The sequence below is a fragment of the Hydra vulgaris genome, chromosome 15, assembly GCF_038396675.1.
Source record: "Hydra vulgaris chromosome 15, alternate assembly HydraT2T_AEP".
In the NCBI taxonomy this organism is placed as follows: Eukaryota; Metazoa; Cnidaria; class Hydrozoa; order Anthoathecata; family Hydridae; genus Hydra; species Hydra vulgaris.
This window is the reverse complement of record NC_088934.1, coordinates 26,346,142-26,363,845: the sequence shown is the minus strand read 5'-3', so window position 1 is coordinate 26,363,845 and position 17,704 is coordinate 26,346,142. Positions and strand designations below refer to the sequence as shown.

Sequence of the window (17,704 nt, the reverse complement as noted above, 5' to 3'; positions counted from 1 at the left end):
GATAAAAAAATTGACTTGTTTTTGAACAAAAAATTTTTTTATGAAAGATGAAGTTTGTTAGATTATTTCAGAAAAAATTAGTTTTTCATAATTATTTTTATAATTATTCTGAAAGAAAATTTAATTATAACTTTAAAAGGAAAAAAAAACTTTATTTTTCTTTAAACCATTTTTCATTTACCAAAGTGGCGCTAATACTCACCTACAGCAATTTTGATTTCTAAAAATAATTCTGGGAGTCACGGCCTTGAACCCTATGAGGAGGGGTTTCCACATCAACATGGCACAGGGGACTCATTGAAATAATTTTTTAAACTCAAAAATCCATCATTTAAAAAAAAAAAAAAAACCCATATAAATTTTTTTTGCAAAAAAATAAAAAAAAAATAAAAAAAAAAATATATATATATACTTATACTTTATAAAATAATGCTTACACACTCTTATAATACTGCTTGAAACTTTCGAAATACCTACAGTCCTTCAGAAATAATATCTATCTAAAGACCTTCAGAAATAATATTTATCTAAAAACCTGCAGAAATAAAACTTATTATAAAAATTTATTCACTTCTTGCCAATTAAATTCTTTTTTACATTGATTGCATAACTTTAATGTCATTTTAATAACGCACTTTCGACAGCAAACATGAAAACACGGAAGTTTTAATAAACATGTTTGATCATTCACACCACAAATGTTACATATTTGAATAGTATTTCTATAAAAACTAGATGGCAGAACAGAGAGTGCTGCATTTAAACAGGAATGAAGACTATCATGTAGAATTTCTTCATGGTGAACAACTTTGAAGGACTTATCAGAATTTTTTTTTTTATTTTCAACTGAGAATTCAGAAACTTCTGCATCATCACAGAATCTTTTAAGTTTTATTCTGTCATTATTTAAAGAGAAATTCCTGTTTACAATTTCACAGTTATTTTTATTATTGAATATGTTGCATATATTAAATTCTCTACTAAGCTCACTGTTTTGCAAAGTATACTGATCAATTCGAGCCTTAAGACTACTATTTGGTATAGGATATCTATTTCCATTAAATACAATACCAGTAAAAGGATCAGATGGCAATCGTCCATATTTTTGTTCTTCAATTATAAATTTATCAAGTGTTGAACTATCAACTGTGTTTCCAGAAGGTAAAAGCATAGGAATGGTCATCATACTACATGTAATTGGATCAATAAACTCTACAGGAATGTTTTCTGAAGTATCACATGACTTCAAATTTTGCTTCTCCTCAGTAAGATTTTGCTCATCACTATATTCATTATTGTTTGGATATTGTTCATCACTACATTCAATATTGATTGGATATTGTTCATAAAATTGTTTCATAAAAAGGGATGAAACACTACGAGAGTTAATATTTGCTAAAGTACCCCATACTTCAAGTTTTTTTATTGATGGTATAGTAGACCATGTTATTTTCAAAACAATATTAGAACAAGAATGAACAGAGCCATGTGTTCGAATTTCTCTGGTATTATCAGTATCACCTAAAAACTGCCTAAAATGTAATTTGTTCCTAAATACTATTTTCTCCGTTATCTTTTCACTTTCTCTATATATACCAACTTGGTTCATTAAATATTTGTTTTTCTTTCGACAAAGATCATCTGATAAATCATTATTATATGTACATGGAAATTCAACAGTACTCAATATGGGTTTTTGAAACACAGTAAACAACACAAAACCACGAGTTCGATGACTATTAACTTTAGGATAGACAACAATCGCTGAAATGTTTATCAAGCAAGGAAATGTAAGTACTATCTCAACTGGACATTTGATATAATACTCAGCCATAAAATAACTTGGTTTAAGAAAATTCTTTTGGTTCTGATCGATTAGGTTTTCAATGCAACAACCATCAGCTGAAATTGCTGAGCAACTAATTTGAGTTTTAAGAGCTTTATCAGCAAAATTAATAAGTTCCTCATTCATCTTTTTAATTTTATGTTAGTAATAAAGGTAACAATAATTAATAACAAAAAAAAAATTCTATTTTAATATTTTTGATAAATTTAAAAACTGTAACTAAATTTTGTTTTTAGGTGAAAAAAAAAAAGGTGTGAACAAGTAAAGAAATAAGTGAAACTAAAATAAAATTAAAAATTAAAACCTTTTTTATTAATCTTTGATTTATATGCAGTTATTCTTTAATTTAAATGTAGTTCTTCCTTAACTTTTAATTGATGTTATGTCTTAAGTATTAAAGAATTTTTTTTTTAGTCGTAAACAAATTATTTATTTAATTAGAAAATAAATGAATACTTACTTATTACTTAAGAAATTAATACTTAAAGAGTTGCAATATATAAATGATAATATTGTTATCATAATTCTACATTATGATAACTTTATATGTTTCAGAATCTATAATCATGTAGGATTGATAATCTGTTACATAGTTGGTAAAAAGAATGGGAATTATGTGCTATTGAGAGGTATGCTACTATGTAGGGGAAAGAAAGATTATCGATTTCTAGGACAACTACAGATATGTCTATTTTTAAGAAACCTCTGTAGTTAAATTTCTCTAAGTGTCAAATTTAAGCTTGATGAAACTTGGATTTTTTATAAAATATTGATGGTATTTTTTTGATTTGCTTTTTACAATTTTATAATTACAATTGGTTCTGTTTTGAGTTTTTTGAGTCTTGCATGTTTTTTTTGAGGTGAACTGACATTTCCTGAAGTAAACTCAAGACATCAATTAAAATTGAAGAAGCACTACATAAAAAAGAAATCTTACAAGTAGTAAAGTAAACAGGTTTTTAATTATTTTCTAATAATTGATTACAACTTTATTTGTACATTTATTTTACATAAAACTTCAACCTTTTTAGTAATTATCTTTGTATATAAAAAAATTTCTTTGTAGTAATTACTTGAAAATGAAATTGTAATTTATTAATAAACAAAGAAAAAGATTTTGATATAAATATTTGAACAAAAAATTCCAATAAATACAATAAATAAATACAAACAAATGACATTATTTATACATCTAAAAAATTAAAAATTCAATTATTGAAAAATACTTTTTTAGTAAAAAATGGTTAATATTTAAAAATAAAACAAATTTTTTTTTATCATACCCAATTAACACTTCTCAAAGTAATGGTTTCCATTAAAAAATATATATCACTCTCTTCAATTAATTGCTCCTATATAAAAAGAATATTTAATCCACTGCACATTTTATGTAAAGCATGTCATTGTAAATATACCCCTGATCAATCATTTGCTCCTGGCTGAGAGGAATATGAAAAAATTTTGTAACTGTTGCAATATTGTCTTTAGGAGATTCGCCAATCGGTGATTCTGGACATATAAGTTGTGTTTCAGAAAATTGGTTCATTATAGAAACAGTAAAGGTATCATAGAGAAATGAAGTTCTATTTTGATTATATGTAATCTCCCACATTCCAGGGCGATTTTTATCTTTGTATAAAAGTAAGAATGATTTTCCAGCTCCTGCTGCAGCAAAATTTTCAGAATAATATGCATGATTTTGCTTTAATAGTTCCATATGTGTACAGTTAATGCTCCAAACAAAAATAAGATTCACATTGTAAACATTGTACAGACTAACGTCATTTCTTTTTTCAAAACCACTGTTATATACTATAACTCCTGTTAAATTTGTATAATACTCATTAAGCTTGTATATTATATGACCTCTCAGTAGAGCAAATTGATATTTGAGCATTTCACGGTTTCTTGTTTCATCTAAATAATTATACAATTCATATAAACGCAATTCAAGATCACTCATTTGGACCATAACAGCTTCTGAATTCACATTACTTTCAACATAACCATTAATTCTAAAAACATTTACTTTATCAAAAAGTCGCTGAACTCTTCCTCTTAATGCAGCACATTTTCTCAGCCGAGTTAACAAGAATTCACTTTCAAATGAGTTTATCTTATCCAACTCTGACATTTTGAAATTCTTAACAGAGGAAAGTACACTTTTTACTAAATTTTTCTCCAATAATAAATCTTGATTGTTTTTCAATTGAATTGCACTCAGCTGCTCTTGAAATAAAGACTTTTTTTCTTCAATAGACTTTAATTGAATTTTCTCGAAAGCAGTAAACTCTAACTGTATATCCTTTTTACAAAATTCAATATCTTCCATTTGAATTGTCAATAAAGAAGAAATCATTTTTGATAAATGTTTAAATTGTGAACTAACAGTTGTTGTATTTACTGTCTCAAACTTAAAAATCCTTCTAAAATGCTTTAACATGAAACCTTGTTTTTTCAACTTCATGCTATTAAAAAAGAGTGGACTTGAGACAACAAGCATTAGCATAACTACCACAAGCAGAATATATATATTAGAATAGCGTAAAAATATGGAATGAGAAGATTGTTTCTGGTTTTGGTGATAATTATCATCTTGAACTGATCGTAATGTTTTTTCAAATTGTGTAAAACGAGAAAGAATTTTTTTTTCGAGTGCTTCAAGTTTTCTAGATAATTGGGAGCTATCTGTTAAATCAGCTTGTAGTGGTAAAGTTTTCAAAGAACATTGCTAAAAAAAAAATAATAATTTTGCTAGTAACATCCCATTGTGTTTGTACCATGTTTGCTAGAAAAAAATAGAAAATATAACTGAGGTTGTAAAATAAATAAGTAAAAAAATAAACTGGAAATTTTTATTACTTATCTATGAAAAAGTTAATATTAATATTCTGTATTAGTTATTTTGTATATAAAATATTATATATAATTTTATAAATCTTTATTAATTATATATATTTTGTATATAATATATTATTTTGTATATAATGTATTATAATATATTATTGAGTTACATTTTTTGTATACTGATTAATATCAATATACAAAAAATATAACTCAATTAAAGGGTTCTTCTCTGGAATTGCTGGGAATTTTTTATATTTCAAATGTTCAGTTACCTGAGAAAATTACCATAATTTCCCTGGAAAAAATTAAAATCAAAGAATTACTTGTGTATATACTTTATTATATTAAGATAATTATTTATTCAAAACAAAAATATATTAATGTCCACAAAGCTATTTAATGCGTATAATCTGACTTTATAAGTCACCTATAATATAGGAAAATGTAAAAATCAAATCATAATTGTCTTTATTGAATATGATTTAAACTAAACATAAAAGCCATCATTTCTAATAGAAAGCCCTAAATGCTCCCCAGTGGCTTGTAAAACGTTCACAACAGACACATAAATTTCAAATACAAAACTCTAGTTACTCTTTAAAATTTGTAATTAAATTTGTTATTCAAGAAATTTTGAATAACATTCAGTTCTCCACATATTGACAAGTTAAGTAAGTTTCAAAATATTTTATTATTTTCTTTAACCACAAAACTAATTTCTTTGTTCTAATATTTTAATTTTTTTAATTTAGAATTGCCAAAAAGAAAAAGCAGGCGAACAAGCCAAATGTTTGAATTAATGTTTTCAACGCTCTTCAACCAATCAAAAAGCTGCAGAAGCATGAAGCGTGATGCAAATTAAAAAAAAATTATTAAGTTGTAAGGGCTCAACCAGTGGATTAATAAGACGTTTGCAACATGTTCATAACATTAATATTAAGAAAAAAAACTTAAATGACGATCAAATTGCTGGTTCAAGTAACTGAGACAATCCCTGCAAAAGCAAGTAAGCCTCTTGGATTATTTTTTCTAAGAAACAGTTCTTAGCAGAGATAGTGGCCAGACTTGCAGCTGTTGATGGATTTTCAATTAATGGAATATGCAAAAGTTTGTCATTAAATGAAAAATAATATCTTCCAAAAAGTAAAAATGATGTGATGAAACTTATGAATATTGTGCTATGGCAAAAAATGAACTTATTGTTAAAGTAAAATCACATAAAGAAAAACTGAGAAATTTAGTCTAACGTTCGATGAATGGACAAATCTACCCAATTGAAGGTATTTGAATATCAATATTCATTTCAATAAGTTATTTATTAATCTAGGACTGGTTAAAATTTGGAAAAAATGGAAGCTGTACAGCTGAAGTAACAGTTGACCTAGTTAAAGAGAAACTATCAGAGTTTGCAATTATCTTTTCAAATGTTGTTGCAGATTTTTAAAAGTGATGGATACAGTGAAAGAAGCATTAAATGAGCTGAACTTTCTAGAGCTATTTCAGATATTTATGCTTCAATTTTAAAAAATGTTTCCAACGCTCTTCAACCAATCAAAATAGCTGGAGAAGCATTAGGTAAACATTGCAATTTTGCAATGTTTACCTAATGTTAAACAATGCAAATTTGCTAACAGCTGATGCAATTTTTTTTTTTTTTTTGATTCCCTGCATAACAACAATGATGCAATTTTAAAAGAGATGTTGCTAGCTCTGTCTCTTCATGTTAAAAAGTGAAGAAATCAAGATCTTGTGATTTTGATTAAATACTTCCAAACACGCAATTTACATTTACTGCTATTGCTGAGCTTTTTCATCTTCAAAAGCTGAAATTATTTGTTATGCGAATGACTCATTAGAATTGCTGAAACATTGTTTTAATCATGGCTGATTCAGTGTGGAAATATTTTTTAAAAGAAAAAGCAGGCGAACAAGCCAAATGTTTGAAATAATGTTTCAAACAATTTTTTTTAGAAAATAAAAGGCAATTTTTTCATGGAACAAAATAACTTTATTCTGTTATGTATTTTCTATTTTGAGCAATGACCTTTTCCCATCTTTCAGGCAGCATCATAATTCCATGTTCATAAAACTTCTGATTATTATCAGCAAAAAACTGAACCATGTACGATTTGATCATTATTATTTGATCATCATTATTATTGAAATTTTTACCATTCAAGGAATTTTGCAAGGATCGAAATAAAAAGTAATCAGATGGTGCAAAGTCTGGACTATATGGTGGATGTGGCAAAACATCCCAACCAAGCTCCAATAATTTTTGCCGAGTGACCAAAGATGTGTGTGGCCTTGCATTGTCATGATGAAATACAACACCTTTTTGATTTGTCAATTCGGGCTGCTTTTCTTCAACTGCATTGTTCAATTTTGTTAGTTGTTCAATGTAGACATTTGAATTGATCGTTTGGTTGGGTGGTAAAAGATCAAAGTAGACAATTCCTTTGTAATCCTGATAAACTGATAACATAACTTTCTTTTGATGAATATCAGCTTTTGATGTTGTTTGAGCTGGTTCACCTGGCTTGCTCCATGATCTTTTCCGATTGAAATTGTTGTAAACAACCCCTTTTTCATTACCAGTTACCAATCATTTTAAAAATGTTTCATTTTTCATTACCAGTTATCAATCATTTTCATTACGTTTCTTTAACAAATCGCAGATGTTAATGTGTTGTGTTGAATGATTTTCTTTCAGTTAATGAGGAGCCCATATATTTAAAAATATATACGGATACAAAAACTGCAACGCTAAGTAAAATAATTTGAGAATACGAATAAAATGAATGAGGTTAAAAAATATTTAATAGCTTCTTTTTATTCTGTTAGAACACAAGATAATTTTTCTTCTTTCGAATGCAATTTTTCATTTGTATCAAGCACAAATCATAAAAGTAGAGAATAATTAAGGTAAATATTTTACATATTTTTTATATTTTAATTTTGAGCGTATTATTAAAAAATATGTATGATATCAAACGTACTTTCATTATCTTTATAAAAATTTCATTTGAAAGAAAAATTATGAATAAAAAAAGTATAGTGTGGAAGTTTTTTGATATAAGCACGACTCCTCATATGAGCAAGTGCAAACTATGTGATAGTTTAGTTACAAGAGGAGAAAAATCTTTAAAGTCTTATGAAACTACAGTGATGGTAAAACATTTGCGTTTAAAGCACTCCAAAGAGTTTGAACTTGCGGGGAAAAAAAAGGTTCAATCATTTCCGTCTATTTCTGAAACCTCAGTTGCTTCTACCACCAATACAGTACAAAGTAACATTATTCAGGCTTTAAACAAACAAAAAAAAAGGAATATTAATGACCACAGATCTATTTGAATCCATAAAATAATAGGAAAACTTAACACATTGGATATTCAGCCATTTTCAATTGTCGAAGATACGGGATTTAATGAACTGATTAAAGATGCTTACCCAATTACAAATTACCATGTAGAACATATTTCAGCCAAAACGTAATCCCATGTATGATGAACTGTTTGAAGATATAAAAATAGAAATCTCCACGGCAAACTATTTGTCTCTGACGACAGATATTTGGACAGCGGAAAAATCGCATTCTTAAGCATTACTGGACATTGGATAGATTCAACTAAATTTTCCCAAGAAACTGCTGTTCTTCGAGTAATTCATTTTTCGGAAAATCACACAGATGTTTATTTAAAAGAGTATTTACAAAAAGGTTTAGAATCTTTTGAAATCTCGTTAAGCAAAATTCATCTTGTTACCAATAATGCAAGCAATATGAAGGCTGCAGTAAAAAACAGTGGAATGACATCAATTCCATGCTTTATCCATACTTTGCAGCTATGTATTCATGACTCTATTTAGCTAAATAACCATCAAGAAAATTTTAACTTTATGCAGAGGAATAACGACCCATTTTAATCATTCACCAATAGCATGTGCAAAATTAAAATCAATTCAGCAGCAATTAAGTACTGAACCTCACAAAATGAAACAAGATGTTCCAACTCGCTGGAACAGTTCATTTGAAATGCTACAAAGAACGTTTGAACAAAAAATTCCTTTTGCCACTTATGCAGCAGAGTTTGATGAAATTAAACTTCCTACTAATTATCAATGGGGAATAGTCGAAAAACTTGTTTACATTCTTGCTCCATTTGAAAACTTAACAAAAAAATGTGGTAGGAGGGACGAAACTTATACCATCTGTTCTTGCATTAAAATTTTTATTACAAAAAGCTTCATTAAGTGATAAATACGCTGGGATTATGACGATGATTGATGAACTAATAAAATCTGTTACTAAAAGACTTGACAAATTTTTGCTTAATAAAATGTTATGTATAGCAACATTTTTGGATCCACGATATAAATTACTTTATCAACATGCAGATGAAAATGTTATTATAAAGTGGGTTGAAGAAGCACGGAAAGAAATGCAAGGAGCGCAAGATGTTGTTGACTCCGACGATGTTCCAATAGTAAAAGCTCCAGCCTCTACTGGATTCCAGCCTCTACTGGATTCATTAGCATTGATGATTGTTTTAAAGATGTAGCTTTTATGAGTACTGGAAGAAAGCAGAGTGAAAAACGTTCCGAGGCAGAAAGAGAACTAATAGATATTGAAGTTGCTGACATAATTAAGAAGCAAACAATATTAGGGTCTGCAATTACTCAAGAAATAGACAACTATTTATCTCTGCCTCTTTTAGAAAATACAGGTTGTCCGTTTTTATACAGGTTTCTGTGGAGTAAATGTGGAATGCAATTTGAATGCAATTATGTGATACTATTGACATAATAAACATTTACAAATTTGTCTGAAAATTGAATCAAATTAAGAATAGATATCAATATCATCAAAAAATCATCAAAAAAATGTATTTACTCAATCAAAACAGATTCAACAATAAAACTAAGATTAGATACAAAATTAGATCCAACAATAAAAAAAAGTGTGTCCATAATACTAGATTCAACAATAAAAAACTTGTGTCCATAATATTAGATTCAACAATAAAAAACTTGTGTCCATAATATTAGATTCAACAATAAAAAACATCCTTTCATACCTTAATAAAATAAAAAATATCATTAAAAAGAAATAAAAGAAAAAAAAAGGATACTTACACTTTGAGATTTTGTTCGTACTTGGAAATGAGATGTGTCTGAACTATGGGTGTCTTCGTGATCCTTGAAAAAATTAAAATTGAAATAAAATTTCAAATTACACCATAAGCTATAATTTGTAATAAGCTTTAGTGATGAAATATTGTTGCCTAAATATTACTATTAACAATCCCTAAAAATTGTTTCAAATTGGTTAATTGGTCTCTTAAAAAATCAAACTGGCTGATTGGTCCCCCCTTAAGAGCTTTAATTCGTAGATTGACCCCTTAAAAACACAAGATCTGTTGCAAGAACATGCCTCTAACAAGTGGCATTAGTGCAGGTCTTAGACTCCCCGAAATGTTATTGGTGATTGCAGTGCATTCCTGAGGAGGGGGATCACCACTCATCTACTACTTCATTCTAATTAGCTCGATGACACCAACATTTTTTACCTCCTACACCCATGATCTTTGCTTTGTGAGCTTTATATTATATATCTATTACACTAACGATATTTATAAATCTTGCTGTGACACAGGTGGTTACAATTTTCAATTTATTATTGTCTAGTGCTTAGACCTTTATTTATACCACATTTATAACCCTATTTTTTTGGAGAAAGCATACCAACATAATAGCATGGTGGATTAGCGTGCTGCATCATAAAATGAAGATTCAGAGTTGGCCCTTCAAGGGGCATGGATTTTTAATTTTATATTGTTCTAACTATTATTTATTACCGTTTTTCTTACAATTTATAATCTGCTTAACTTATTTTATTGCTTTATATTGTAAGATATTTTTAGCCATGAAGCTATTATTACACTAGCATACTTATATAGACTTTTTAACTCATAGGCTATTGTTTTATCATTTGCTTAGGATGACTAAAGCCTGAGTTATGGTTCCCCTACTCCTGAGTCGTGAAATTTTATTCCTCCTACTAAACAGTCTTTAAATTTATTTCTGATTCTTACCTAATGACATTATCTACAATCTGAATCTATTATCACATCTCCCAGGTCTACATAACTGGATGGCTTTGTTGGTCACTTTTTACAATCATTGTACCGCATAAACAATTATAAATATATTCTTTGTGGCTGGTGAGCCTCTGACTTCTTCCAATGACTATGCTGATACTCACGCATAATTTCATTTGGAAACTCTACAATAGGTGTCAGATCAGCGCTTGCTGACTATGTACCTGAATCTAAAATCTCACTTCATAGCACATCATTCCACACCAGTACAGGATAGTAGCTCTTTTGGCTAAGAGTGATGGCTTGTAGCCTATGGTGACTAATGTATGTATTTGATCATACATAAAATGTGTATAAATAAGAATTAGTTTCATGTTTAATTCAATTTCATATTCAATAATTCCTTTTCTAAAAATTCTTTAATTCAAATTTACCTTCAACTTCTTAACATACTTTGCAATGGCATAACCATTATAACTTTTATCCAGTTTCACCCCAAAGTACATATCAACTACTAAAGGTTAGTGTTAAAGTTTACATTATGCAATATATTTATAATAGAAAAATAGTTAATACATAAATGTATGTATGTGTGCATATATATATATATATATATATATATATATATATATATATATATATATATATATATATATATATATATATATATATATATATATGTATATATATATATATATATATATTGTATATATATATACAACCCTCAGAATTAGGGTCAACATTTGGCAATGCCGGCCTAACTGCCAACCTTAATGGTTCAATGGTTCCTCAATGGTTGGGCAAAAAATTGCTGACCTTCTTTTTATGTTTTATGGTAACCCCATGTATAATTTTTTTTTTTGCCGACCTCTAGCAGTTTAAGGTTTTAAACTGCTGGAGGTCGCCATATTTTTTCCTAAGAGGTTGGCCTTATTTTTCCTAATTACGAGGGTTATATATATATATATATATATATTATATATATATATATATATATATATATATATATATATATATATATATATATATATATATATATATATATATATATATATAATTTACCTGTAGAAAACAATTTTAACAGTTCAACAACTGGATGATAAAAGGGAAAATGGTCAAAAATATGTTCTTATAAATCAGGAAGAAGTTTCTGAATTTTATTAGCATTTCTACCATCCAACCCACCTTCATTATATCCATGCCAAATCATCCCACGATTACTTAGCCAGACAGTGATATCAAGCTCTATACATAACACATTTGAAATAACTTTCACAACTTTTATCATCAAATGAAGTTTTGCTGGAGGAATTACATCAAGTACATATCTCCAGCTACATCAAGTAGACATGGATACATGGATGTGTAACAATTCTTAGATCCATTTTCAGTAACGCTTCTATACAGTAATTTTAACTTATCGAAAGTTCTCAGTTCTCCGAAATTTGACTTTTCACTGTCACAATATAAACAAGAGTACTTTCCTTTATTTCCAGAAAAGCCTGTAATTATGTTTAGCAGCGTAAGATCAGCTGCTATGTAAGTAGAACTTTAAACTGCTGAGCATTATTTTCTCAATAAGAATTTGAAGGTTTGCATGATTTTCAGTAACATTTTTGAGAAAAGCCAATACCAGTACTTTATTAACACCAGTATTCTTGGATTTTTGACAGTCTATATCTGTTACTATATTCAGCCTTCAAAATAGCAAAAATGAGGTCAGCAATATTTTGCCTATCTTTTTTTTGTAAAAGGCGTGTTTTTTGCTGACCTCAAACACTTCTAAGTCGACAGTTAGGCTGGCATTGCCAAATGCTGACCCTAATTTCAAGTGGTTTTAAATATTTCACATACACTAGATCTTTAATAATAGCATGCAGAATTGTATTATTTCCAACTTTTTTCTTTGTTGTAAACTTGACTTTTTTTACAATGTAGTAATTAAACATTGTAGGCCGTGAATTTAAAAGGAAGACGGACAAATTAGCCTATATTCCCTAAAAAGTTGATTTGCTTGTCAGGATATACACCAAACAATTCGTTCTCTTTGTAGACAAGTCTGTTAATTAGTCTTTAATACCATGTAATTAAAATTTTTGAAGTAATCAAATTTTCAACCTAAATGTACTACATTTGACTGGTGAATGTTAACTTACTAAATGTACTACATTTGACTGGTGAATGTTAACTTACTAAATGTACTATATTTGACTGGTGAATGTTAACTTACTAAATGTACTACATTTGACTGGTGAATGTTAACTTACTAAATGTACTACATTTGACTGGTGAATGTTAACTTACTAAATGTACTATATTTGACTGGTGAATGTTAACTTACTAAATGTACTACATTTGACTGGTGAATGTTAACTTACTAAATGTACTACATTTGACTGGTGAATGTTAACTTACTAAATGTAGTACATTTGACTGGTGAATGTTACCTTACTAAATAAAGATAAGCTTGCATCCAATTTAAATTACATTTTTTAATACCATATGGTTGAAAAATTTAAATCAGTTACAAATGATAAATAACTGTAATCATCAAATAATATCTGGGTTCCAGGATAAATGCTTCAATTTTCCAAAACAGGTAAAAACAAAAATTTTTAATTAAAATGACTAGAAGTTTTTTCTTTGCTATTCTAAAATTGAAGATGGAGTATTATGTCTTATTTCTTGGCATTTTATTCTAGAATTGAAAATAGATTATATTGTCTTATTTCTTAGCTTTGTTATTCTAAAATTAAAGATTGAGCATATTGTCTTCCATACACTCTTTTTGGTGGAAAATTACCAAACAAGTATGTCTTATGAATATTGTTCTAAGAACCATTCAATATTTGGCATAATTCTGTAAAAGTTTTCAATGATAATGAAAATACTATTGATGGATTACAAACCAAGTTTATGAATTGTATAATATGCTGTTGTTATAATAAAACTGTTGATGGAACACACATAAACGATTATAATAAAACTGTTGAAACACTACACACTAACAATCATGAGAAAACTGTTGATAGATTACACATCAATGATCATGAGAAAACTGTTGATAGATTACGCATCAGTGATCATGAGTTGTCATAATATGAAGAATGACATTTTTCCTATTGAAATTTCTCTAGATATTTCTAGAAAATAGAATATAGAATACAAAACAAAACCTTGCTTAAGACAATAATGTTTTTGGATCACATTGATTTGTCTGTACCAGGTCATAGAGATAATTAAAAATATCAAGAAGAAATATGAGAGCCTTTTTTATATGTTTTTATTGAATTCGAAATGAGAACAAATCAATAAAATGAACATTTATTGATTTGTTTAACATTCTTTAAACTTTGAAAAATTAGGTTTAGAAAAAATTGCAGGGGTCATTTTTATAATGGAGCAACATCAACGTCAAGCAAATACAAATTATTATTTCTTCTCTTATTATGGTATTATTTGTCCACTGTGCCTCACTTAGCTTAGTTTGAAAAGTTACCAATCCCAGCAAGTAAAAAAATGAATTTTAGCAAGTTAAAGACATATCTTACTTTTTTACCTTTTTTCATAAAAGTTCTTTCCCTCTTCCTTCTTTTTCCCTCTTCCTGGTCTTTCACTCTTCTTCCCTTTTCCCTCTTTCTCACCTTTTCTTCTTTCTGGTCAAGCAAAATTAATTGACACATGTCAAAATTGATAAGTACAAAAGCTTTAATGGACTTGATGTGTTTTTTCTTTATTCTTATTCAGCAGATTTTTAAGAAAGTATAAAAAAGAAACATCTTTAAAACCATCTTCTTTTATGAAGCTATTGACAAACTTTTCTTTTACTGTTTCTTTGATTTTAACTAAATAGCAAAAGGATTATTTTTATGGAACTTTGTCACCCATCAAACTAAAAAAATTTAAATAGAAACTAAATATTTTGATATTTTCCAACAAAGTAAATATTTTAATATTTCCAATTAACTAATTGAAGTTCTTGAATCATTAAAAATAAATAAAAATAATTGCTCATCTTTAAAATAACAACTGGCGTAAAATTGCGAAAAACATTCAAATTTTTGAACTTTTAACTTTCAACTTTATAAAATGTTTGTGAGTACCATGCTTCAAAAAAATCTATGATTACATAGCAACAAGCTATGCCACAAAAGTTTACAATTTTTACCAAAATTTTGTAAATCTGCATCCTGAAGATTTATTTATTAATTCATTCAAGATTTATTCTGTTACATCACAGTGAAGCAATTTAGATTAAGATACTTGCTGAAAATGATCTGTAACATTATTACTAGCACAGTAACGTTACAAAGCACTTTTTACTTTTTAGACAAACGTTATCTAGTTTGATTCACATACCACGGTATGGGTAGTAACGTCATTTTCGATTTTATTTAATTAATTATAATAAAATTATAATAATAAAATTATATACACAACCCTCGGTATCAAGAAAAATAAGGTCGACAATAAATTGCCGACCTCAAACTGTTAGAGGACAGCATCAAGTTCGCAAAAAAAATTTGACACAAAGGGGTTACCATAAAACATAAAAACGAGGTGGGCAATTTTTGGCCAACCTTAAAATTTTTGAGGTCAGCAGTAATGCCTTAATAAACAGCAGTAATAACTTTATTCATTATTATTATAATTTTATTATAATTAATAATTAAATAAAATGAAAAATAAAGTTGTTTTCAAAATAAAAGCTAAATAAAAATAAAAACCTGTAAATGAAGCAGTTCACCCTCCCAACCACAATCTTCGTTAGTACATTTAACAGTCAATGAAAGAATCAAACGGTGAATCATTATGTTTGAAAATGTCTAAAATGTATTTATGAGTTATTATATTTTTTTTTTTAACCTGTTAATATAATATTTAAACTTTAATAATATTTTTTGCCTTAAATATCTATATTTTTTGGAATTAAAAGATTTGAGATAAAATGTTAGATTAATTTAAAAAATATTATATCAAAAATAATTTTGAGAATTAAAAGTGAAAAATAGAAAAATTCCAACAAAATTAATTTACTGTTAACTTATCAGTAAAATATGAAGTTGGAAAAATAAATTACTTATCCTTGAAATGTCTCAAACATAGGAGTAATTAACATAGGAGTAATTATTCATACCTCAGACTCACGTACAATTTCACGACACTGAGGACATTGGATTTCACAAGATCTTAATAAGAAAAAAATAGCTTTTTTATACTGAGTACTTTTTTTTTTCTTCACATTTAAAGCAATAAAAAAACACATTAAAATAAATACCAAATAGTTAAATTTTCTCTATAAAAAATAAAGATTATTAAGACCATTTGCACATTTCCAATACTTACATACATGAATCATCGGTGAAGTGATGAAATAAAATACTCCTGTCTAATAAAATTGCAACAATTTCTTTGTAGTACATTTTCTATTCATTTGAACTGTTTTACAAAGATGTATAACTCTTCTTATAAAAAAAATTGCTAATGAAGAACTTGAATGGTTGCAATCTCTATACAATCTTTGTCTGAAAAAAGGTTCCATTAGTTCAGTTGGTATTTGTTCAGCGCTAGGCACTGAACAAATACTGGATTTTCTATGGAGATAAATTGTGGTTTGTTTAATGAAGATGGCAATGAGGATTGCCATCTCCATAAAACATACTACAATTTATCTCCATAAAACATACTACAATTTATCTCCATAAAACATACAGCAATTTATTTCCATAAAATATACTACAATTTATCTCCATAAAATATACTACAATATACCCAAAACTAGTTGTTCCAATTGATTTGGTCGATACAGTTTTATAACAGTGCTTTATTTGGGTTCTCACCTCATCTTGATCAGGGGCTTATATTCTCATAGTTTTCTTGCCACAACTTTTTTCCATTTCCTCTTCCTCAGCCAACATAAAATTAAAATTTTGCTCTGAAAGTGTAGTTAAATGAAAATCTATGACAACTTCTTTTTTATATTCCCAAACATCAAGTTCACTTTCAACAACTAATAATTCACCAAGGTCCATTTCATCACTGTTATCACCAATAATTAATTATAAAATTCATCTATATTGGAATAAGTGGAAATCTTTCAAAAAGCTATACCTTTAAAAATAAGACAAATAGTTTCAGTGATGTATTTATTATTCTATTCTCCAAATCGATAATAAACATTTGTAAATGTTATAAAAATGTGCACAAAAAGCAGAAGTTTAAATGCATAGTCACAATGCATATCACAGGGAAATGTGGACAATCAATCTGCACAGTTGATCACAGGGAAAAGTGGATGATTATTTATTACCCATGGTAAGTAACAGTGAAAGGACTAAAAAGATTTTTGGCTTCTTAAGGTTTTTAAGAAATAGTGGGAACCCTGATATACATCAACTTTTGGGTTTGGCAATCTACACATAAAGAACAACTATAAAAACAAAAAGGACACTTCATTATACTTCTACTTTTTCTGAAAAAAAATTTGGGTTAAAAATAATTAAAAAAGTGTTACATAAGTTTTAAGATATTTTTTATCACAAAAAAATTTATTACCTTTAAAAAAAGCAAAAATAACTCAAACATTTTAAATGAATAAAAAAAAAATAAAGTAAAATTTTTTTTATCTAAAGACCAACCTATTTTGTGCTTTTTTCATTAATCTTTTAAAACACCCTCGACACATACCATGACCACATCTAAATTGAACTGGATTGCACATAAGTTTTAAACATATGACACAAAAGAAATCATTTGTTGCTTCTCCTACTATTTCTACATCATACCCTTCCATTTTTTTATTCCTTTAAAAATAGGCTCTATAAGCAAAATCTTTAATAATATTTTTGAATAAAACTTTTAAAACAGATTTTATTTTTTATAAAATGTTATTTAATATTTGGTAAGAAACAGG

The 17,704-nt window shown here is 27.7% G+C and overlaps 2 protein-coding genes across 3 annotated transcripts; both read right to left on the bottom strand.

The window, feature by feature from the left end:
* Positions 1-403: 403 nt before the first annotated feature.
* On the bottom strand, positions 404-2,226 carry LOC101237360 (RING finger protein 37). The gene has a single exon (XM_065820571.1). The coding sequence runs from the start codon at positions 1,970-1,972 to the stop codon at positions 554-556; it is 1,419 nt and encodes a 472-aa protein (XP_065676643.1). The 5' UTR covers positions 1,973-2,226; the 3' UTR covers positions 404-553.
* A 563-nt stretch (positions 2,227-2,789) lies between these two features.
* Positions 2,790-17,647, bottom strand: LOC101237187 (TNF receptor-associated factor 3). Of its 2 annotated transcripts, XM_065820568.1 has the most exons (6): positions 17,430-17,597; positions 15,929-15,980; positions 15,519-15,617; positions 11,226-11,305; positions 9,827-9,889; positions 2,790-4,577 (listed from the first exon to the last, which is right to left on the bottom strand). In XM_065820568.1, exons 4-6 carry the CDS (start codon positions 11,295-11,297, stop codon positions 3,216-3,218), a joined length of 1,497 nt encoding a protein of 498 aa, XP_065676640.1. In that variant the 5' UTR covers positions 11,298-11,305; positions 15,519-15,617; positions 15,929-15,980; positions 17,430-17,597; the 3' UTR covers positions 2,790-3,215. The 2 variants fall into 2 exon arrangements, with proteins under 2 accessions (XP_065676640.1, XP_065676639.1); XM_065820567.1 differs by lacking the exon at positions 11,226-11,305 and having other exon boundaries at positions 17,430-17,647.
* Positions 17,648-17,704: the final 57 nt, after the last annotated feature.